This window comes from Oryctolagus cuniculus, chromosome 1 (assembly GCF_964237555.1).
Source record: "Oryctolagus cuniculus chromosome 1, mOryCun1.1, whole genome shotgun sequence".
Taxonomy (NCBI): domain Eukaryota; kingdom Metazoa; phylum Chordata; class Mammalia; order Lagomorpha; family Leporidae; genus Oryctolagus; species Oryctolagus cuniculus.
Genome location: NC_091432.1, coordinates 7,419,931 through 7,442,972, shown reverse-complemented (window position 1 = coordinate 7,442,972; position 23,042 = coordinate 7,419,931). Strand labels below are relative to the sequence as shown.

At 58.7% G+C, this 23,042-nt stretch overlaps 3 protein-coding genes across 9 annotated transcripts in view; 2 read left to right on the top strand and 1 right to left on the bottom strand.

Annotated features, from left to right (window-relative positions):
- Positions 1–7,603, top strand: part of RTN3 (reticulon 3) — a 55,467-nt gene extending 47,864 nt beyond the window's left edge. For all 4 annotated transcript variants that reach the window (XM_070069238.1, XM_051833073.2, XM_051833075.2 and 1 more), the window contains 5 exons: positions 606–744; positions 2,828–2,897; positions 3,539–3,585; positions 5,130–5,188; positions 6,235–7,603. In XM_070069238.1, the coding sequence (XP_069925339.1) occupies positions 606–744; positions 2,828–2,897; positions 3,539–3,585; positions 5,130–5,188; positions 6,235–6,280 (361 nt within the window). In that variant the 3' untranslated portion in view covers positions 6,281–7,603. The remainder of the gene's footprint in view (positions 1–605; positions 745–2,827; positions 2,898–3,538; positions 3,586–5,129; positions 5,189–6,234) is intronic.
- A 527-nt stretch (positions 7,604–8,130) lies between these two features.
- Positions 8,131–15,805, bottom strand: ZFTA (zinc finger translocation associated). Of its 2 annotated transcripts, XM_070069254.1 has the most exons (5): positions 15,667–15,805; positions 13,166–13,663; positions 12,506–12,862; positions 11,780–12,283; positions 8,131–11,617 (listed from the first exon to the last, which is right to left on the bottom strand). In XM_070069254.1, exons 1-5 carry the CDS (start codon positions 15,803–15,805, stop codon positions 11,148–11,150), a joined length of 1,968 nt encoding a protein of 655 aa, XP_069925355.1. In that variant the 3' UTR covers positions 8,131–11,147. The 2 variants fall into 2 exon arrangements, with proteins under 2 accessions (XP_069925355.1, XP_069925360.1); XM_070069259.1 differs by lacking the exon at positions 12,506–12,862.
- LOC127487458 (collagen, type I, alpha 1a) lies at positions 11,280–22,746 on the top strand. 3 transcript variants are annotated; one of them, XR_011386719.1, is made up of 4 exons: positions 11,280–11,417; positions 17,698–18,023; positions 21,286–21,459; positions 22,291–22,746. XR_011386719.1 is itself a non-coding variant. In XM_070069277.1 (4 exons), the coding sequence occupies exon 1, from the start codon at positions 15,804–15,806 to the stop codon at positions 16,704–16,706; it is 903 nt and encodes a 300-aa protein (XP_069925378.1). In that variant the 3' UTR covers positions 16,707–17,045; positions 17,698–18,023; positions 21,286–21,459; positions 22,291–22,746. The 3 variants fall into 3 exon arrangements, 2 of the variants coding, with proteins under 2 accessions (XP_069925378.1, XP_069925374.1); XM_070069277.1 differs by lacking the exon at positions 11,280–11,417 and adding an exon at positions 15,804–17,045; XM_070069273.1 differs by lacking the exons at positions 11,280–11,417; positions 21,286–21,459; positions 22,291–22,746 and adding an exon at positions 16,444–17,045 and having other exon boundaries at positions 17,698–18,086.
- Positions 22,747–23,042: the final 296 nt, after the last annotated feature.

Here is a 23,042-nt window from a genome sequence, read left to right as displayed (position 1 = left end):
CATATAGAACTGTATGAAATGAAGTTCATATAGAAATTAAATTCATAAGTAGTGTAATCTATCTACATTTTAAATAAATAGGTCAATTATAACAGAAAGATGTGATAACAGAAAGCATTTGTAAGGTGTTTCAGTCAGTATTCAATTACTTGGACATGACAATACCAAAAATATATAATGAATAAGTCATAAACTTGTACCTGCATGTATAATCACCAATAAGATGTAATTTTCCAAAACAGTAAAAAACTTTATTTTAAAAAAATTTAATGTAAGTTTTATCATAGAAATATTTTTAGAAAATTCAGGATGTGTTGTAAATATGGAGAAAATGACTGTATGTGTTCTGGGTTCTGAGCTGTAAGTCAGTTCACCTTCCTGAGGCGGCAGCTGTGCCACAGAGTGCAGGGCAGCTGGTTGCCGTCGTGCCTGTCCTGTCCCATGCAGACGTCCGCCCTCCTTTCCTCCTAACCGACAGTAGCGTTTCCTTCCCACGGCAGCCAGAAATGTCCCTTCAGGTCTGGAAAGCACTGCCTAGGGCTGCTGTGCTGACAGAAAATCTTTTTCCGTGTCAAACGTGTGACTGTTGTTTCTTCCTTGGGAAGAGCCTACCTGGATGTGGACATCACCCTGTCCTCAGAAGCCTTCCACAATTACATGAATGCCGCCATGGTGCACATCAACAGGGCTCTGAAACTCATCATTCGTCTCTTCCTGGTGGAAGATCTGGTTGACTCCTTGAAGGTCAGTCACATGTGCAGGTTCTGGTGGTATTGCTGAGAAAACTCGGTAGGTTTCCTGCCCCCCATGCAGGGTTATGGCCAACCCCTCTATAATAAAAGGTCAACAAGACAGAAGCATGACAGATGCATTTGATTATAGTTTTTCGTGACATGGGAGCCTTCAGAATGAAGACTGAGAGACCCAGGATGGTTTCTCCATCCTTATGCTTGTGTTCACTGAAGCTGGGACAGCTATGTTGAGTAAAGAGATTGGACCAAAAAAGGCCTATTAAACAAAGGTCAGAAGGTTTTTAAAAAATAACCAATTTATTTGAAAGTCAGAAAGAGCTCTTCCATCTTCCATCCACTGGTTTATTCCCCAAATGCCCAGAGCTGGATTAAGCAGGCCAAATTCGGGAGCTGGAAACCCTGTCCAGGTCCTTGGGTGTAGCAGGGCCCAAAGTCCTTGAGCTATCACCTGCTGACTCCTAGAGTGTGTATTAACAGGAAGTTGGAATCAGAAGCAGAGCTAGGGCTGGCATTGTGGCATAGTGGATAAAGCAGCTGGTTCAAGTCTCGGCTGCTCCACTTCCATCCAGACCCTTGGGCCCCTGCACCTACATGGGACCCTAAAGAAGCTCCTGTCTCCTGGCTTTGGATATGGCCAGCTCCAGCTGTTGCAGCCATTTGAGGAGTGGACCTCTGCCTCGTGTATGTGATGGGGGAGGGCTCTCTGTAAACTCTGCCTTATAAATAAATAAATAAACTTTTTTTTTTTTTTTTTTTTATTTAAGAGGTAGAGTTACAGACAGAGGGAGAGACAGACAGAAAAGTCTTCTGTCCATTGGTTCACTCCCCAAATGGCCGCAACAGCCAGAGCTGCGCTGATCTGAAGCCAGGAGCCAGGTGCTTCTTCCCAGTCTCCCACGTGGGTGCAGGGGCCCAAGCACTTGGGCCATCTTCCACTGCCCTCCCAGGCCACAGCAGAGAGCTGGATTGGAGGAGGAGCAGCCGGGACTAGAACCAGCACCCGTTGGGATGCCCGTGCCACAGGCAGAGGATTAACCCACTGCGCCATGGCGCTGGCCCCTCAAACCCAGGCACTCTTGACATGGGATGCAGTCATGCCAAGCAACATCTTCACCACTGCGCCAAATGCCCATCCCGATCAGAGAACTCCTTTATGGCTTGCTAGCTCCAAGAGAGAAAGAAAGGTGCAAAATAGAGTAATTGTCTTAAGTTTTATGGCTGGCATTGGGGAAGAGGATTCTAGGGTCTGCCCCACCTTGTGGGAAAAAAATTCTAGTTCCCATGGCTTGCCTTGTCAGGGAGAAAGGGGGCAAGAAAGCAAAGGTCAGAAGGAAACTCGCTTCTGAGGCTTTCACTTTGGGATATCATTTTCTTAGTCCCAAGACCAGAGACGAGGTTATAATTCAGAAGGAAAACAGTACATGCGGCTTTATCAGACAAAAACAAATACACACTGTCTTAGCCTGTAAAAAATGAACAGAGGAAGGGCCGGCGCTGTGGCACCTTGGGTTAAAGCCATGGCCTGCAGCACTGGCATCCAACGTGGGCACCAGTCGGAATCCCAGCTGCTCCACCTCCAGACCAGCTCCCCGCTAATGCACCTGGGAAGGCAGTGGACGATGGTGTGGGAAACCTGGAGAAAGCTCCTGGCTCCTGGCTTTGTCCTGGCCCAGCCCCATTGATACAGCCATCTGGGGCGTGAACCAGCAGATGGAAGATCTCCCTCCTCTGTGTCTGTCCTCAGTCTGTAACTCTGCCTTTCAAATAAATAAATAAATCTTTAGAAAAAAATGAAGAGCATTAATAAAGGTACTCCCTCCTGGAGGGTGGGCATCGAACAGTGGTAACATGATGGGCAGCGGGGCAGTTGCCATCTGTCTTCAGACCTAAGAAAACCACAGAATTCTCTCACCCACTCAGATGTGTACAAGTGGGGAAGGTTTCATTGTGGAGTTGCCTATGCCATGTATCACTGTGTCTGTGCGGCCTTAAGGAACTAGAGGCGAGTGGAATGAGTTAACTTGAATTTTTCTTGTGGTTATTCCCATGTAACCCTCTGATGTTTGCCTTCACAGCTGGCTGTCTTCATGTGGCTGATGACCTATGTTGGTGCTGTTTTTAATGGAATCACCCTTCTGATTCTAGGTAAGGTGGAAGGAAAATATCTTCATGCCCTTTAAAGTGATTTGTAAAAATAAGAATGAAGAGATGTCCAGCATGGTTCCACTCATTCCTCCTTTTTTTTTTTTTTTTAATTTATTTGGAAGAGTTACAGAGAAAGGTGTATCCATCTGCTGCTTCACTCCCCAGGTAGCCAGGATGCTGAAGTCTCAGGCGGCGGCTTTACCCACTAGGCCGTAACACCAGCCCCAGCCCAGCCTTTAAAATGCAGAGATTCTGAAACAGATACTGGAGGAACCTGTGTTTGTGGTCATGGACTTATTAAATGGTTCCAATTATAAGTAAAAATCCAGACAGCTGAAAGAAAAGGAGAGTTATCCAGATTTTGGTTTAAATATGAGGATTTTATTTATAGTAACCTTTTTTTTAACTTGGAAATTATGTATGGTACAAAGAAGGCAACCTGTGAACCTAGAGGGCTTTTAAGTAGTACCCTAAATTAGCTCTCTTTACCTACTTGCCCTAATGGGAGCTCTAGCCAGGATTGCTTATTTGGGGAAAGATTTGTTTTCCTGCATCTCATGAGGGAAAACGTGTTGCTTTGCATCTGGAGCCTTTGTGATCGCCTCACAGACACTTACATGGCCCATGATCATGTCTTACAGCGGAACTGCTGGTGTTCAGTGTCCCAATCGTCTATGAGAAGTACAAGGTAAGCCCTGGTGGTGGTCGCACATGCCTGTCAGTAGAGGCAGCATGATGGGCTTTGCCTGTGGGAGGCTGGTAGTAGTGATTTCCTCCAGTGAGAGAAGCTGGGTGCAGGAGAGATATGGGCAGGAAGGAGACTCTTTGTACACTGTACTGTGTGCCTTTTGCGTTTTTATCACCTGGATACATTATGTGTTTGAAAAAAAATAAGTTGGAAAAAATGCTTCACTAAAAAAAGTTGGATGTCTAAAAAGACCCTTAAATTTACTTATGTAAGGGAATCCATCAGTGTTAATAGCTGTATAAATTGTAGGATGATGTGTACAGAGCACACTAGATGTATGGGGTTGGGTTTGGCTTTTCTTATTTAAAGATTTATTTATTTATTTGAAAGGCAGAGCTACACAGAGAGAGGTCTTCCCTCCGCTGGTTCACTCCCCAGATGCTACAACAGGCAGGTTTGGGTCATCGTCCACTGCCTTCTCAGGGGCTTTAGCAGGAAGCTGGATCAACAGCAGAGCAGCTGGGGCTCCTGGCGCTCTGTGGGGTGCAGACATCACAAGCAGCAGCCTGACCTACGTTACACTACAACTTTGGCCCTTATTTTTGGCTTTTTGATGTTAAAATGTATTTGCCTTACCCATGGGGTAGTAAAACATGTATGATTACAGAATGTAGATTAGATTTACAGTTTCTTGTATATAGAAAATGGTCTACACCAGTGTCTTACCTCTGCATGAGATAAGTGATTTTTACTTCAGCAAAATGTGGCATAATTTCAAGTCTGAAACCAAAAAGTTTTTTTCTTTGTTGTTTGCTTATTTTTTTTTTTGAGAAAGTGCTTCCATCTGATGACCATCCTATGCCCAGTATTACCCCAGTGGCCAGGGTTGGGCAGGGCTGAAACCAGGAGCAGGGAACTCAATCCAGGTAGCCCACGTTGGTGGTGGGATCCCTCCACCTGAGCCATCACCACTGCCTCACAGTCTGCGTGCACAGGAACGCTAGAGGCCAGACCCAGAGCCAGACATTAAACCCAGGCACTCTGTGTTCTAAAGACTTATTTATTTTATTCATTCATTCATTCATTCATTCATTTGAAAGAGTTACAGAGAGCAGGAAAGACAAAGAGATCCTCCACCCACTGGTTCACTCCCTAAATGGCTGCAGTGGCCTGGCTCAGCCACTCAGACAGGATCCAGGAGCTTCATCTGGGTCTCCCACATGGGTACAGGGGCTCAAGTACTTGGCCCATCTTCTGCTGCTTTCCCAAGCATATCAGCAGGGAGCTGGATCAGAAACGGAGCAGCTGGGATTCATGCCAGCATCGCAGTTGTTGGCTTTACCCAAAAAACCCAGGCCCTCTGATATGGGACACAGACAACTTCAGCCCCTGAAACGAGAAATTTTTAAATTTCTGGGCATCATTCTCCCCTCCCAGCATACGCAGTAGTATTTAAAGAGTGGTTAAACTAGGGAACAACAGTGCCTTCAGGAAAATTGCTCACCTCTGTGTTGCCACGACTGACTCTGCTCTTCTCCTTACAGACCCAGATCGATCACTATGTCGGCATCGCTCGGGACCAGACCAAGTCGATCGTTGACAAGTGAGTACGTTTAGGGATCTCATGTCATCGCCATTGTGCTTTGTTCTTCAGTGGTGCATAGTCCTCTGTATAAAATGCTGCTTACAAAGAAAGGTACCTTCACCCTGAAGAAAACCTTGGTTAATAGCTTGATTTAGTAAGAAATTATTTTCACCACTTTAAAAAACATGCTGTGTCTCAGATTACAAAGGAGCAGTGGAATGAAGACCACGCTGCCTTTTTGAACAGCTGGTGGTTTCCCCACCTCCGTGACTGCTTACATCGAGGAGTATCCTTTTTGTCTTAAATTATTCACAACAAATAAATGTGAACCCAACACTTCAAATTAAAATGCTAACATTTTTCTGTTTTCTTCAGATAGTAAGAAACAGAGTCACAAAGAGTTAAAACCTCTCTGTGCCCTAAGTTACTTTCACAACTTTTCAGGAGGAAACTGTGCATCCAGAGAAGTCTGACTTGATGCCAGACTGCACTGGTGCTAACGCCAGGCTGGCTGCAGCACCAGTCCCCATCTGGTGGTTTGGTTTGTAAGAGGTGGTTGGGGCGTGATGGTTTGGTCGCCAGGGTCAGCTGCCGTGGGTCCTCTGCCGCGGGTGTGATACTTGTGACCTTAGCAGCGGGTGACCGGAGTGACACCTTCGCCAGAGCAATGGGCAGCTTTGGTACCCTGCCAGGGGCGGGGGGCAGCTCCTGCAGTTGGGAGCACCCAAAACCAGGACCCATGGCCTCCTCACCTGTCTCCTTGACCCTGACTTCTGGTTCCTCGCCAGCACCAGAGGGTGACCTGTGGACATGGAACACTGTGTTCAAGTCCCCACATTTTTCTGCGGACCCCTGGTGTGAAAGGGACAGGGGTGGGGTGGATCTTTCCAGACCTTCCTCCCACCCCAAGCTCGCCCTACGCCAGACTCGGCCGCCACTCACACCCTGCTCCCTGTGAAGACAGGAGACTTCCCCACGGAGCCCGCACCTCTTCTAGCACCCCTGTTGAAACTGAAACTTGGGACAAATTTTTCACTTCCGTTGTACTTTTCTTTTCTCAATAGGATCCAAGCAAAGCTCCCCGGAATTGCCAAGAAAAAGGCAGAATAAGCACGTGGAAGCCAGAAATGCAACAGTTACTAAACCCCACTTCCTAGTTATAACGTCCTGACTTGTGAAGGCGCGTGCTCAGTGCCAGCGTGAGCCTGCATTCCAAGCTTTGTTTTTTAATTTGGTGTTTTCTCCCTTCCCTTCCCTTTGCCCTTAGTATCAAGCACAAGAAATGTTGGACTAGAAGAACTGATATCTTAGAGGAATAAGGAAAGACTCAGATTAGTGGGATGGATCAGTACCTTAGTGGTGGAGGACCGTTGCCCTGCAGCTCGGCAGGGGACAGGTGGGCAGTGAAGGCGGGGCGAAGGACCGAGCGACTCCTGCAGCTCCGCTGTAGCTCTGCCCTTGTTTTTAAGTTAAGAAGCAATGATTAACACATGAAGAAGCTATCTGAGGACAGGAGTGGGATGCCTTCCCTGGGGTTCCCCAGAGCCCTGCGATCCCATCCTCCCGCCCTCCAAAGTGAGCAGCTATTGCTAACAGTCCTCTTCTTCGCTTAATGGAACAGCTTCCAACTCTGGATAACCTAACGGGCTCGCGAGAATTCCTGATTCCCAGAGTGGAAGTGGAAAGTAGACTTGTCCTAGGGGCAGGAGGGCTCCGCCGTCTGGGAGGGGTGTCTGCGTGTCGCCAGTTCTGGGCAGTGATGTGAGAACTCATTCCTGGGTGTGCTCCCCTCTTCCCTGCCCACCTCCCCTCTTTAATAAATATGGTTGTACTTTTCTTATTATGAAATAAATGTCTGTAACTGCTGTACACTGCTGTAAACTTGTTAGAGAAAAAATAACCTGCATGTGGGCTCCCCAGTTACCGAGTTATTGTGACCCTGTCTCAGTCCGTGGGGGGAATGGCCTCACAAGGTGACCTACAGAGACACAAACAGCCTTGTTTCTTTGTGTTTCCCTTGTGACTTGCTTCATCACGTGCTGCATCTTTAACCTGTGTTCATCAGTTTCGCCTGAGGACCAAAGCCAAGCCGTGCCACATGACCACAGATCAGTGTAGGGAAGTGCAGTTCATGGTCTTAGGGAGTTGTAAGTGCTTTGTGCTGGCTTTATGGGTCTGTGTTTTGAGGGTTCTTTCCATTTGCAGGCACAAAGTGCCTCAGCTCTGCCCTGGCCCAGGGTGTCCCTGCGGGGAGTTTTCCAGGAAGTTCTAGGTGAAGGTGACCAGGCAGGGGGTAGCGCGTGTTGTGGGGCTGTGCGCATGGAAGGAACATCAGGTGCAGGGCAACTAGGAAGGTTTGGCTCCGCTTTGAGACTAAGTTTCTTCCTCCCCTTCCCCATGAGACATCTGTGAACTTGAAAGAAAAGTCATCCGCGAGCCCCTTCAGTCACGGCCACGCAGGGGCACTGAGAACTTCCAACCAAGTAAGGGCTGCCATGTGCGATGGTGGCAGGAAGCTGTCTTGTCTACAGTTTTTGGGGAAATTTGCTTAGGAATTTAGATGGGTGAGAGGTACCCTTGCCTTACTCCACTTTCTTTTCTCAGTCCCCTCTCCTTGTGATTGTTTGATTTCACATCGCAGTGGGAGATGCACTCCGTCATCCTCTGCCTCCCAGGAAGTCGATGCACTGATTGTCTTTTGGGCCCCCCCCAAAGGACCTCTGCACTGGACGCCTCCAGACCCAGCTTGTCTTCTGTTGCTGCTGTCTTTAGATAATTGGAGAGATCTTTGTGCCACGCAGGATTTTTTTTTAAAGAAAAACCTATAGATGAAAACATTACTAATGAAACTGTGCGTGTCTGTGCGTGCAACATACGAATACAGTAGCACCTACGGAGCTTGACTCTTGGTTCCTGTAAAACTGCAAATTGATGTGATATTAATAAAGAAAAAACAGTGATCATGGTGTCATTCTGCTAGCTTTATTCTTTATACACAGTTTGGATAAAGAAAGAACCAAACATGGCTTCCACTCCCTCCATCCTTACTCCACTTGGGGGCTTTAACACACAACTTAGAAGGATTCCCAAGATTGCAGAATTCCCACGGTAGAGCTGTGCATTTGGTTTCTGAAAGAAAACAAGAACCCTTCTAAGAGGTAACCACAGGAGAGATGAGGAGGAGTGGAAGGGCTGAGGGGCCGGGGTCCCCCACGGGCACCATGGAGCAGCGTCTGCATCAGCCGCCAAGCACTGCAGTCGAAGGTGTAGTCGCCATGGCAGATGGAAAGGAAATACTCAGGTCTCTGCGGAGACATCTTGTCTGCCCCAGGCTAAGGCCTCTGTGACCCTCAGGCTGGGATTTAAAAATGTGTGCAACATACCTCTCAGAAAACTCAGGCTGAAATCTTTTTTTAAATGACTGATGCAAACAACTTCACAAATACGTATACAAATGCTGGAATAATGTCACTAAGTAACATGGAGTATAAATATGTATTGAGAGTAACATTTACATATGGGTCGTAATAGCAGGCATACCATTAGCAACAACAAAAAAATGATGAAGAAACTTCACCTGTTCTGTCAGAATCCCAAGGCAAGAAGGAGGCACACCTAGGGATGAGGACCACCTAACCCCCAACCCGTGAGGCCATAGCTTCAGTCCAAGCAGGAAACTGGCCCTTGACACCTGCCCTGTCATGGGCGTTGAAGACTTGAGCTGCAGCAGGCTCGAGAGGCTGGTCCCCACCCCAGTTCTCTAAGCCTGGCGGGAGGACCAGGGGTTTGTGTTTCCAGTAAGTTCCAAAAATGCTGCCGCGGACCTGGGGGCCACTTTGCAAGCCGCTGGAGTGCTCTGGGCCACGCTCCTGTCCAAAGGCCCCTTCCTGGCGGGGAACCATCCCTAACCTGTTCTCTGCCCTGGCTTACCTGAACTTCGGCAGTGAGTACAATCGGTTGCCCCAGTTTGCCTACTGTTTTTGAGCGGAGAGAGCAGGAAAAGGTAAAACACTTGTTCTGAGTCTGAAAACAACGTGCGATGAAGGAAAGGAAAAAAATGGTAGTGCCGTAATCTCTGTTCTGACACTTTAATACTGTCTCAGAAACCCAGAGGCCCGCGCTCACTGGCAGCTCGGTCCACTGTAAGTCCACTCGGTGTCTTCCCAAATCCCTGGTGGCCTCATCACAACACAGCCTCGCCTGGCGTCCAGTGGGGCAGGCAGCAGCCCGCACCTTTCCCGCGAGGCCTGCGTGGGGCTCTGCCACCCCAGGAGCCCCGGCTGCCCTGTGACAGACCCACAGTGCCCAGCAGGCACTCTCTCTGCAGGCTAAACCAGGAGAGTGGCGTGGTGCGGCCCACACCCAGCTGGGAGCGATCTTCTAGTTCTGATCCTACCTGGCCGTGAGACCATGTCACCCTCTGGGCTCCGACCCGCCTCTGCGCGGCCGGGGTGCAGGTGGGGTGGAACTAATATTCTCCAGGGTCCCTTCCGACTCTGACAATCTTGAATTATATAAAAACGCTATAAAATCCGTGTATAAAATCCAACTTCCAATCAGGAAGCGTCTAGGGGACTGGGCCTGAGGCACTTGAACCTTGGGCTCTGGCCTGGGAGGGTACGGAAGGGAGGGGGCTTCCTCCTGGCCGTCTGTGCTCCCACCCGCCCAGGGAGCTGCTGTGCCAGGGGCCTGCGCCCTGGCCTCCAAAGCCAGCCTCACGTCCCACCTACTGTCCCTGCACTTGCCTTGCTCTGCAAAGGCCGCAGGCTGGGGCCCAGGGACAGCAGGCAGAGGGGGCTGCATTAACCAGGGCGCGGCCGGGCTCCTGCGTCCCTTCCCGCCTCGGTTCTTCCTCCATCACCTCACAGCTTATCTCTGATACACGCATAATAAATAAGACATTTGCACATAAGGGTGATCGGGTCAGCTCGCCCGCCCCTCCCCCTTTCATATAAAAGCATTAAATACAGTTTCAAAATAAAATACAAAGAGCAAAAAAAGGGCCTAATGGCGGGGCCACCTGTTCTCCACGGGAGAATCAATCTACACACACCCCTCTCGGACCTGCCTGGGAGATCGCCGGCCCTTCCCCGCCCCACAGGGCCTGGCGCCGCCGCGGGGAAGGGCCACGCAGGCCGAGGCCCGGCCCCAGGCCTGGGGATTGAGGGCGGATGGCGCGTCCACGGCAGACAAAGGGGAGCGGGCAGGGACCGGGCTGGGTGGACAAGCCGGCGGCCGCATCAGGGGCGCCAGGCTCTGAGCTTAGGGATGAGCTGGAGGCCCTCGGGGCAGGAGAGGAGCAAAGGAAAAAAGTGCTAATCCCTTCCCGCGACCTCGGCCCGGGGGACGTGGGTGGAGCCTGGGGCGCGCGGTCAGCACTGCGCCCGCCCGGGGCTGGCCCAGGCCGGCTCCGGCACAGCGTCCGCGCGCCGCGCCACGCCACGCCGCGCCCCGCCCGCGGTCCGAAGCGCCTTCCCCGCCCCTGCGGCTCCGCCTCCCGCCCAAAGCCCCAGTCCGCAGCAGCCGGGGCCTCCGGGAGGCCGAGAATACCAATTAGGGCCGGGAGCCGCGCCTGCAGGCGTGCAAGGCTGCAGGGAACTGGGCCCCCGGCCAGGGCGAGGGGCCGGGGAGTCCTTCCCGCCCTCCCCGCACCCGCTCCTCCGGCCCTAACACTGACAGCTGGCGCCCGCACCCCGGCCCCGCGGGAGCAACCGGGCGCGGCCTGGGGGCTGGAAGCGCTCTCAACGCGAACACTGCGAGGCCGCTTTGGCTTCTCGGAAAACGTGGGAGGCCCCGCGCCCAGCAGGGCCAGGGCTCCGGGCCCCGGGGCCGAGGGCGTTCGCGCACTGTCCCCGCCCTGCGCCCGGCCCGGCCAGCGGGGGGCGCGGCGGCGGTCCAGGCCGCGGGAAGTGCTTGCTTCCGGCGCGAGGGTCTCTTGGCCCGAGGGCCTGGCAGCCCGGCGCCGGCCCCCAGTGGCCTACGCCCGGCAGACGGCGCCCGGCTTGAGGTCCGCGCCGCTATCGCGCGGCGCCGGGGCCGGCGGCCCGAAGCCCTCGTGGCCGTAGCAGCGCAGCGCCGCCTCCTCGTAGGCCTCCAGGATGGTCTGGCGCTCCTCGGGCGTGAAGTCCATGGAGAAGGGGTGCACCTGCAGGATGTGCCGCTTGATGGTGCTCACCTTGAGCGTGGCCAGCGCGCCCCCGCACACCATGCACACCAGGCCGCGCCGGCTGCCGTCGTAGTCCATCAGGTACTCGCCCCGCCAGCGCGGCTGGTAGTTCCGCCGCTGCTCCCGGCTGCGGGGCGGGGGCGGCGGCGGCGGCGGCGGGGGAGGCGGCGGGGGTGGCAGCGGCGGGAAAGCCAGCCCCCCGGGCTCCTGGCCGTCCTCTTCGTCCTCCTCCTCCTCGGCAGACCGCTCCAACGGAGCCCCCGGGGAGAGCGAGCTGTCGCCTGGGGAGGGACAAAGGGCCGCGTTGCAGCGGGTGGGGGAGGCAGGCCAGCCGCGGCTCACGCCCAGCCCCCGCCCCCGCCCCCGCCCTCCAGCCTGCCCGCGGCCTCCCACGCCAGGCCCGGCCCTCGGGCGCGGCCACCTGCTCTGGCTCCCCGGCTCACCCCACCACTCCTCCTCTGGCTGCTTCTCCTCTTCCCCTCCCCCCTCCTCGGAGGCTGCGGCTGTGCGGGGGGCGGCAGGGCCCCGAGGGGACTCGGGGCAGCGCAGCCCCGAGGCCAGCAGGCGGGCGGCCTTCTCGCTGCACTCCTGGGCGACGAGGGCCTGCGCGGGCCCGCCGAGGCGCGAGGAGCCCGGGTGGCGCCGGCGGATGTGGCGCTGGATCGTGCTCATCTTGAGCGAGGCCAGCGCGCCCCCGCACGCCAGGCACACGAGGCCGCGCCGGCCGCCGTCCAGCTCCAGGAGGTACTCCAGCCGCCAGCGCTCCTGCCGGCGGCGGCGGCCCCCCAACCCCTCGCCCTCGCCCTCCTCCTCCAGCGCCTCCTCTGCGGGCCCGGGCCTCTCAGGGGCCCAGCCAGCCTCTTCCTTTACGTCGGGGGGGCTGAGATCCTGAGAGGAGGCCGAGTGCCGGCTCTTTCTGGTCAGGTCCCGGGGAGCGAGGTCATCGCCTGTTGGGGAAGGGGTGAGGGAGAGGGGCTCAGCCTGCAGGCCGGGTTCTCCTAGCCCAGTGGAAGGGGGTCTGTCCTTGTTCCTCACCCCAGCCCCAAGTCAGCGCCCCTGCCAGGACGTGTGTGCGTGTGAGCCCAGGGGCCGGTGCCTGCCTCCCAGCTTTGGCCACAGACTCTAACAGGAGTGGGGGGAGGGTCCTCAGCCCTGGGGCGGCCGCGCACCTGCTGGGGGCTGGGTGAGCTCAGACAGCGCCTCGGGCCGGCCCCGCCAGGCCTGCAGCAGGGCGCTGCGCTGGGCGCCGCTGAGCCCCAGCGAGCTGGGGTGGGCCTCCAGCACGTGGGCCCGGATGTCCTCTAGGTGCAGGCTGGGCAGTGCGCGGCCACAGGCCATGCACACCAGCCGGTTCCCCCGCGGGTCGTAGTCCATGAGACACTCGGCCCGGAACCAGTTCTGCAGGGACTCCTTCAGCGTCCGCTCCAGGCGCCGGGCCCCCAGCCCCCTGCTGCCCCCGGGCCTCCGGGAGGCCGAGAGGCGCCCACGCCGCTGGCGCCCGCAGCCCCCACCGGCTGGGGCTTTGCCTGAAAGGGTTGGAGGGAGGGAAGGAACTGAGACTGCGGGCCTGGCTGAGCCCCTCCCCCACAGCCGGGTCCTCCGCTCCCCTTCCCTGTCCCCAGTCCTGCACACAGTCCCAGGTTCTAGCCCCTGGCCTGGACTTTGCTGTCGGGCCCCCTCCCATGCCCATACCCACACCAGCCTTTCTCCCTGCATGTCCCCCCTCCACCTCTACCCTGCTGACCCCGCCCCGCCCCCCCACCCTGTTCTGCAATAAGGCCGCTCCCAGAGCCCTGTCCAGGCCCCTGCCTCTCCCTATGGCGCATTACCTGGGCCCTTGGGTGGGCAAGCTTGGAGGCTGGCCCCCTCCTCCTCCTCTTCCTCCTCCTCCTCCTCCTCCTCCTCTGGCCCCGGGGCCCCCAGGCCCTCGGCTTCGCCGCAGGCCCCCAGCCCCAGGTGGGCATCCCAGCTGTTACTGATGACCTCCTTCTCGCGGGGGCTCCAGTGCAGGGAGTAGGGGTGCTTCTGCCGAATGTGCCGCTTGATGGTGCTGAGCTTGAGGGTGGCCAGGGAGCTGCCGCACACCATGCACACCATGCCGTGCCGCGCGGGGTTGAAGTCCATCAGGTACTCCAGCCGCCAGTGGTCGTGGTAGTAGCGCCGGTGGTCGCGGCCCGGGATGCGGCTCTTGCCAGGCCTCGAGGCCCGGGCCTCGCAGTGGTCTGAGTATTTCCTGCCTGAGGATGCGGGTGCCCTAGCCCTAGACGAGGGCGGGGGGGCGCGCCCCCAGGACCCCAAGGCACCCCCTTCCAGCTGAAGATCTTGCCCTGAAGAAGGGGAAGGGGAGACAGTTTCTCAATCTCCGATTCCAGGGAGAGAACCCAGGGCTTTGATTCTGAAGCCTGAGAGAGAGGTGGGGGGCGGGGAGGGGCGTTCAGGGGGCAGGAAAGGGGTGGCAGCCGCCAAGGCAAGGGTGCAGGAGAGCAGGGCCCTTCACAAAGAGCGAGGACCCTTTAAGGGCGGAGCCAGAACAAAAGGATGCCAGGGCCAGCTTGGACTTTTTCAAAAAACCGAAGGTGAGGGCCAAGGAGGCAGCCGGCTCCATGAGGTGCCCTGCTTGGACGGCAGCCGTAGGGAGGCAGCCAGGAGAGCAGCAGGCGGGGGCGGTTACAGCCGGAGCGGAGAGGAACAAAGGGGGCATCCAGGGCTGTGCGTGCGTGTGCACAGGACCCCCCCCACCGCCCGCCCGCCCAGGGCCCCAGCCAGCAGGGCCCCACCCAGACTCCTCTCCCGTTTCCCAAGGATGCTGCAGCCGCCAGCCTCCCGAGGGTCTCACTCCAGGGCTGAGCCAAACACTGCCCTCTCCCCAGCCCCACCCCCCAGGAACAAAGCTGTCCACACCTCCGGGGACCTGGACTTGCCCGAGGCAGGATGGCAGGAGAGCCACCGGGGTGGCCACTGACGGTACTGCGGCAGGGAGTGTCCGCCGGCGCCCATTAAGACTCAGGATTTATTTTTTGCTCTGGCAGGGCGCCGGCCACTGCCCAGCAATCAGAAGGGCGGGCAGCCGGGAGGCCCCACTAACCAGAGGCGTTCTCTTTGCCAGACAGACAGCCGGAGCAGCCCCTACCGGCCCTCTTCTGGCTAGAAAACGGGCTGCCGGCCACACAGGCTGAAGGGCCAGCTCTGGGCATTTGCGCAGCAGAGATCCCAGAGTGGAGACAAAAGGCAGGATCAGAGAGGGAGGGCTCCCACCGCTGCTGGGGGCCGGGGGCTTCCTTTCAGCTTGTACACTGGCCTCGGCCAGAGACCTGGGTTCGAGTGCTGCCTTCACTGGTGACTTGCTAGGTGACCTCGGGCAGCGGTGTCGCCCTCTGGCACCGAGCCTCTTTGTCTGCACAGGCGCTGGGTAGCTATCTGGCGTCTAAGCATCCTTCCAGCCCGGGATCCGTGCCCCACTAAGGTGGACTGGCCCTTTAAGAGCCGAAAAAGAGGGAGGAGCTGAGATTCTTTTAAAAACAAAAGGGGCTGGGGAGTTCCTGGGAGGGGAGCGCAGAGGTGGGAGCGGCGGAGTCTCCCGAGCCGGGCAGGCCGGGGGTCCCAGGCGTGGACCTGGCGGCGAAGCAGGGGAGAACTGGCTCCGTGGAGGAGCGAACGAGGAGCTGGAGCTGGTCCCTCTGGGGCTGACGGATCGGGGCCCCGGGGAAGCAAATCCGAAGCGGAGGAGAGCGAGGACGCGCGGGCGGGAGGGGGCGTCTGCCTTTGTGGGCGAAGCCCCCTCGGCCAGCCCCGCGCGTCCCGGGGAGAAGGTGCGGCGCTCAGGGCGAGGCCCCGAGACGACAGGGGCAGCCCGGTTTCCAACAGCGGGGTCCCGAGCTCAGCTCCTCGGGGGGAAGCCCTCCAGGGGGACACGGGGTCTGGGCTGACTTTTAAGAGACAGCGGGCTAAGAAAAAGACCACCTGGGAGTCTGAAAGAGAAAGGGGCGGGGGCCGCAAGTCCACCAGCCTCGAGCCCCCCGCGGCGCGCCGGGCCCTGTGGGGCCCCTCGGGCCTGGCGCCCCCAAAGAGGGGCGCCGGCGACGGCCGCGGGGCCCTTTTACGGACGAGGGGACCCACCCCAGCCCCGCCGGCCGACCCCGGGAGCTGGGCGGGGGGCGCCCCCGCGAGCCCTGCAGCCGCGATCCGCGCCCGCCAGGTGGCGCCCCCGGCCGCCCTGCCCGCGTCCCCCCCTTTGTTCGGCGGCGGAGAGAGGGGCCCGGAGCCCGGAGCCGCAGCCCTCCCCTCCCCCCACGCCGGGGCCCCCGCCCGGGCCGCCGGCCCCAGCGCTTACCGCCATCGTCCTCCTCCGGGTCCGCGCCGCCGCTCGACCCGGCGGGCGGCAGCCGTCGGCCCCGTGCCGAGGCCACTGCTGGCCCGGGGCCGCCCCTGCCGCCGCCGCTCCGGCTCCGGTGGTCCCCGCCGGGCTCCATGCGCTGCGCTGCGGAGCGGGGCCCCGGGGCGGCGGGGCCGCGCGGCCGGCGGGGCCCGCGCGGGGCGCTCGGTGCGCGGGGCCCCGGGACGCGGGGCGCACGCACGGCGCGGCCGGCCGCACGGACGGCTGGCTGCTGGCTCGGCGGCGCGGGCTGGACCGGGGTGGGGATTCCTGTCTGGGGCCCCTGGGGCTCCTTTAAGGGCTCCTGGGTAAATTTAAAGGGGCCGCGCGCTATTTCCTCCTGCCAGCTCGCGGGGGGCTGGGGGCGAAAGGCGCGAGGCGAGGAGCCCGGCCGAGACTCCGCAGCCGGCGCCCGCTCCGGACGCCGGGAGCACGGACCTCGCGGGCCCGCGCCGCCGCCGTCGCCGCCGCCGCCCCTGGGGCTCCGGTCCCGGCTCCCCAAGGGTCGCCGAGGTGCCGAGGGGCGCCCGCGTCCGCTGCGAAGCGCTCGCGCCCGGACTCGGCTGGCAGCCACCGCCCCCTCGGGGCATCTCAGCGCTGGGCTCTCCGCATCTTCGCAGCGGGGACCGCCTGCTGGCGTGGCCGGGGTCCCCGCCCGGGGCTGCCTCCTCCGGCGCGAGCGGGGCGCGAGCTCGGAGCGGGCCCCGGGGCGGACGCGACTGGCAGGGGCCCCAGATGGCTGCGGCCCCGCCGAGAGGGTGGAGCCGCGGGGGCGGCCGCGCCCCCTCCCGCGGGAGCCGCCCGGAGCGCCGCGAGCTCCGGCTGCTCCATGGGAGGGGCGGGCGAGGCTCCCCGGGAGCCGGCCAGGGGGCGAGGGCGGCGGCTCGGGCGCGGGAGAGGAGCGCACGCGGACCCGCAGAGAGCCGGCTGCGCGGGGCCGGCCTGCGCGCCGAGGTGGCCCCGGGCTGGAAGCCGGGAGCTGGAGCGCGCGGCCGTGACTCAGGCTCCTGCCGCCGCGCCGGCCGGGGGCGCCTGGCGCGGCCCTTGACGCAGCCCAGATCCCCCGCCTGGCCCGCGGAAGCGAGGAACGGGGGTGCCGGGCACCTGGGGACGGGGGGCACCAGGGCGGGGAGGCGCTGGGCGGATCCCGGCTGCGGACCGTGGGGCGCCTCTGGGCCCCCCGGCCCCCGGCGCGGGGAGCAGGGACCCCTAGCTCGGCGGGGGCCGCGGCAGCCCGGGGGGTCCGCCTCTGAGGACCGGCTGGAGGAGCAGGTGCCGGCCGCGCCTGTGGTTGCCCGCCCACAACAAAGGCGATTCCTGGAGAGCCAAATTACAGGGTGCGGAGGCCATGCAGGGTCGTTATCCAGGGGTGGGTTTTCTCCTCGCTGGGAGCTGCCCAGCGGTCCGTTAGAGACGCGGCCGCTCCCTCGACACCTACTGTGCGCCGGCTTGCAGGCGCCGGGCAGCCTTAACGCTCGGCGAGCGAAGGAGACAGTGACAGCTCTGTGGGAGCCACGGGTAGTCCTACGGAACGGCCCCCCAAAGTGATGGTGACCAGGGGACAGGAGCGGAGATTCTGTCACTGTTGGAGATGTCCCATCTCTACAGCAGTCCCCATAGCGTACCTGGGAGAGACATCTCTGGGGAAACTGAGTCTGTGTGCCCACTTGGGGGACACGGGCCCTGGTGCTGGTGGGGTGCCAGAGGGGGCGGAGAGATGGGGCATTGCTGGGTTCAGGGGACACAAAGAGAGAATAAGACTCAGACCTGGCCTTCACACGTTTCTGTGTGTGGCTGAAAAAAAAAAAATCTATCCAATGCCCCAAGATGAAAGAAGCCGTTGGCTCCAGGGCGAAGGGCCTTGGTCCGCAGCTGGGTTCAGGCGTGCGTTACTGAGCAAGCCACGCTCTGGGCCAGCGCTGTGAGACGCTGGGCGGCCCTGCTGCTCTCCCTCTGCCTATACCGAGGGTAATTTTGTTTGCTCCCCAGAAAATCAAAGCTACCTGGAGCCATTTTTAACCACCTCCTCCTCCGCCTACTGGCCCGCATCCTGCACAGCCCGGTCACCACTCCAAGCTGCAAGTCCGCTCCCCAGCCTGGTCCTCGCGGTCGGATGAAGAAATGGACGCTCACGGCGGCGGGAGCCTCGCCCAGGACCCTGCCGCTATGTAGTTCCGCGTGCACTGGGCTGGGGGTGCGGAGGCTGACCACAAACTCCAGGGGAGCCATGGCCCCCTTCGAAGGAGCTACGACCCCACCGTGGGAAAGGGGAACCAATTGCAACCAGGGCTGCTCCTAACTGCCACGGGCCTTGGGTACTTGTGCCTCCCCCGGCTTCTTCCTCTATTTAAAACAAATAATAATTTAATAGATTTTTATTTCTTTTTCTTTTTTATTATTATTATTTTTTTGACAGGCAGAGTGGACAGTGAGAGACAGAAAGGTCTTCCTTTTCTGTTGGTTCACCCCACAATGGCTGCCGCGGGCCGGCGCACCGCACTGATCAGGAGCCAGGTGCTTCTCCTGGTCTCCCATGGGGTGCAGGGCCCAAGCACTTGGGCCATCCTCCACTGCACTCCCGGGCCACAGCAGAGAGCTGGCCTGGAAGAGGGGCAACTGGGACAGAATCCGGCACCCCGACCGGGACTAGAACCCCAGTGTGCCGGCACTGCAGGTGGAGGATTAGCCTATTGAGCCGCGGAGCCGGCCAAGATTTTTATTTCTGACATAAGAAAAAAACATATTCCTTGACGCTGAAAGTTCAGTTTCTCCTCACCCCCCACTTTGAAAATAAATGAGGGGGCCAGTGCTGTGGCGCAGCAGGTTAATGCCCTGGCCTGAAGCGCCAGCATCCCATATGGGTGCCAGTTCGAGACCTGGCTGCTCCACTTCCCATCCAGCTCTCTGCTATGGCTTGGGAAAGCAGTAGAAGATGGCCCAAGTCCTTGGGCCCCTGCACCCATGTTAGAAACCCGGAGGAAGCTCCTGGCTCCTGGCTTTGGATCAGCGCAGCTCCGGCATTCCAGCCAATTGGGAGTGAACCATCAGATGGAAGACCTCTCTCTCTCTCTCTGCCTCAGGGGCCGGGGGAAGGACCGCCCAGCCAGAGGGGACTTCCTGGGGAAGGCAGGGCTTGAACAAGTCCTGGCCCACCCCGAGGTGTCGCCAGCTCTGGGTGCAGGAGAGTTCCCGGGAAGAGAGACAGAAGCAGACGTGGCAATGAGCAGGGACCAAGCCCTCGGGGCCAAGCCAAGGGCTGAGTGTGAGCTGAAGGCTCTGGAAGTGCCTGGCATTGTGAACCCCAGGAGGCAGGACGGGAAGGACTGTAGCAAGGACCTGCCGGGAGGCACCAGCAGCAGGGCCAGGAGATGGGAGCAAGCACCAGGAGCCTGGCCACACACAGCCACCCAGGGACGGGGACGGGGCAGTCGGAGGATGACACCCTCACTGGGGCCGCCCTCCCAGCTGTGCACCCTAGCATCCTCCATCCTCCGCCAGAAGGGACAGCCCGCCATGCCCAGAAGCTACTTCTCAGCCCAGTGCTGCGTGCACCTGAGAGCTGGTCCAGCCGGGGCAGGGGGGGGGGGCCCTTCTGACACACAGGCCCCAGGCCTCCTTAGAGTGGTCCTGGCCTGAGCCCAGGTGAGAAGGTTGACACCACGGGCCCTGGGGCCTGACTGCTCCAGCCAGGCTGCATTAGCGAGAAGAGGCTCGCTTCGTTCTGTCTGCCAAAGGCCTTCTGGGGGCAGAGTGCAGGGTGCGGTGGGGCGTGGAGTGGTGTGTGCCGGGCTGGCAGGGAGTGCACGCGGGTCTGTGTGCCTCTGAGCAAGCCCCAGGACTCAGACAGGGGACTCCACCCTAAGTCCCTAATCTAATCTGAGCGCTCTCCAAAGGCCCTGGTCTGGGAACCCAGCCCAGTGGGACCCAGAATGCCTGGCCTCCTCCCTCCCGGTCCCTGACTCAGGTTCTTAGTCCTCTGTCTGGCGTCTGCAGGGGCAGAACTGCAGGCTTCCTAGGGTCACTGAGCCCCCCACGGGGGGGGGGGGGCAGCTTCCTCTAGCGCTTCAGGGGCTTCCTGGGCAGTCCTATCAAAGGCATGGCCTCTGGGCGGGCGCCTTCTGCAGCAAGTCCCAGCGGCTCCACTTCCCATCCAGCTCTCTGCTGTGGCCTGGGGAAGCAGCGGAAGACGGCCCAAGTGCTTGGGCCCCTGCACCCGCGTGGGAGACCTGGAAGAAGCTCCTGGCTCCTGGCTTCAGTCTGGCCCGGCTCCAACCATTGTGGCCATATGGGGAATGAACCAGCAGATGGAAGACCTCTCTCTCTATTCCCCCACCCCTTAACTCTGCCTCTCACATAAATAAATAAATCCTTTTAAAAAAATTGTTTATTTAGGGCCGGCGCCGTGGCTCACTTGGTTAATCCTCCACCTGCGGCACCAGCATCCCATCTGGGATCCAGGTTCTAGTCCTGGTTGCTCCTCTTCCAGTCCAGCTCTCTGCTGTGGCCCGGGAGGGCAGTGGAGGATGGCCCAAGTGCTTGGGCCCTGCACCCGCATGGGAGACCAGGAAGAAGCACCTGGCCCCTGGCTTCAGATGGGTGCAGCACGCCGGCTGTAGCAGCCATTTCGGGGGGGTGAACCAACAGAAGGAAGACCTTTCTTTCTGTCTCTCACCATCTATTTCTCTACCTGTCAAATAAATAAAAAATGGTTTATTCAAAAGGTAGAGAGAACAACAGAGACTGAGAAAGACAGAGAGATACAGAGATCTTCCATCTGCTGGTTCAATCTCCAAATGCCCACCACAGCTGGGGCTGGGCCGGACTCAAGCCAGGAGCCTGGGACTCCATCCTGTTCTCCCACATGGGTGGCAGGGGCCCAAGTTCTCGAGCCATCACTGCTGCCTCCCAGGGTGTTCTCAGGGTGTGCATTAGCAGGAAGCTGGAGCAGAGAAGTGAACCCAGGAACTCTGATATGGAATGTGGGCCTCTTCAGTTTACAAGGGCTGAACCCTGTTTTGCTTCATTTATTTATTGGAGAGACACACCTGCTCCTTCACTCCCCAAATGCCCATTCCGGCCAGACCTGAGGGGGCTGAAGCAGGGAGCCGGGCACTCCGTCCAGGCCTCCTGCGCGGGGGCAGGAGCTCCACGAGCAGTACCGCTGCCTCTCAGGCCGCACTGGCGGGCGGCTGGAGTCAGGAGCCAGCGCTGGGAGTGGAGCTGGGGACTCCGGCGTGGGCACAGGCATCCTTACGGCCAGGCCAGACGCCCCTCTCCCCCACCCTGCTCAGGGTCTGTGAAGCATACCGGTTGTAAGCGCAGCCTTCCAGCGTTCTGCAGAGAACCGAACTCTGCCGGAGACGGGAGGCAGCAATCAGAGCCACAGCCCGTGAGTGGCAAGGGGACTTTCCGTGTAGACTGCAAATTCAACTGTCCTCGTAAGCTTCAGTTCCAAACCTCAAGATCGTCTCCAGCTGTCAGCCCCGGCTTCCAACTTTGTATACGTGTGTCGGGGGAGAGGGAGTGGGATTTCGTTGTAGGCTTTTTTCTTAAACCATTTGTGTTTGTTTATTTGAGAGGTGGAGAGACAGACAGAAAGAGCCTCCACCTGCCGGCTCACTCCCCAAATACCTCCACGGGCCTGCAGCAGCGGAGCCGGAAGGAGCTAACGCAGAGCCTGGAGCTCACTCACTCGAGCCATCACTGCCTCCTAGCGTCTGAATGGTTGGGAGCTAGAGCCAGATGTCGAAGGCAGGTGCTCTGATGTGGGTGTGGGCATCTTAACACTAGGCTAAATACCCACTCCCCGGGTTTGCATTTTTAAAATTTTTTTAATGTTTGTTAATTTATTTTCTGCGCTGGCTTTGTGGCGCAGGGGACTAAGACACCACTTGCAATGCCAACATCCTTTATGAGCACCAATTCAAGTCCCGGCTGCTCCACTTCCTTTTTTATTATTATTATTTTTTAACAGACAGAGTAGACAGTGAAAAAGAGACAGAGAGAAAGGTCTTCCTTTGCCGTTGGTTCACCCCCCCGACACACAATGGCCGCTGCGGCCAGCATGCTACGGCCGGCACACCGCGCTGATCCGAAGCCAGGAGCCAGGTGCTTCCTCCTGGTCTCCTGCAGGTCCCAAGCACTTGGGCCATCCTCCACTGCACTCCTGGGCCACAGCAGAGAGCTGGCCTGGAAGAGGGGCAACCGGGACAGAATCCGGAGCCCCGACTGGGACTAGAACCCGGTGTGCCGGCGCCACAGGCAGAGGATTAGCCTAGTGAGCTGCGGCGCCAGCCCTGGCTGTTCCACTTCCAATTCAGCTCCCTGCTAATGCCCCTGGGAAAGCACAGAAGATTCCCAAGTGTTTGGGCCCCTGCCACCCTCATGGGAGACCCTGATGGATGCCTGGCTCCTGGCTCCAGCCTGTAACCCAGCCTGGTTGTTGTGGACATTTGGGGCATGAATCAGCGGATGGAAGATCTCCCTCTCTCCGTCTCTCCCTCTTTCTCTGTAGCTCTGCCTTTCAAATAAATGAATAAACCTTAAATATACATAGTAATTTATTTTCATTTTCTTTGAAAGGCAAAGAGAGATACCAAGAGAAATCTTCCACCCACTGGTTCACTTCCCAAATGCACACAACAGCTAGGGCTGGGCCAGCCTGCAGCCTGCAGCCAGGCGCCCCGTCCAGGTCTCTGACATGGTGCTGGTGCTGGTGCTTCGGCGATCACCTGCTGCCTCCTTGGGCGTCCATCAGCAGGAGGCTGGATCAGATGAGAGCAGCCGGGACCCAAACCAGGACCGCCAACGTGGGACGCAGACATTCCACGCATAACTTAACCGTCGTGCCAAACCCCGGCTCCCACCTTTTGCTTTTAGAGAACAAAAAACTGGTAAGCTGGTGGCCAGCGTGTTCCATGCAGGTGAGCAGGAAGTGACGTACCAGGAGGGCCACAGAGGAGAAAGACGCCACGTGTCCAAAACACAGCCAGCAGCTGGTGAAGAGAAGACTCAACCCCCCCACCCCGTCTTTCCCCAAATCCCAGACACTTAAAAATGCTTTTTTAAAAAATTGTGAACTAGCCGGCGCCGCGGCTCACTAGGCTAATCCTCCGCCTTGCGGCCCCGGCACACCGGGTTCTAGTCCCGGTTGGGGCGCCGGATTCTGTCCCGGTTGCCCCTCTTCCAGGCCAGCTCTCTGCTGTGGCCAGGGAGTGCAGTGGAGGATGGCCCAAGTGCTTGGGCCCTGCACCCCATGGGAGACCAGGAGAAGCACCTGGCTCCTGCCATCGGATCAGCGCGGTGCACTGGCCCCGGCGGCCATTGGAGGGTGA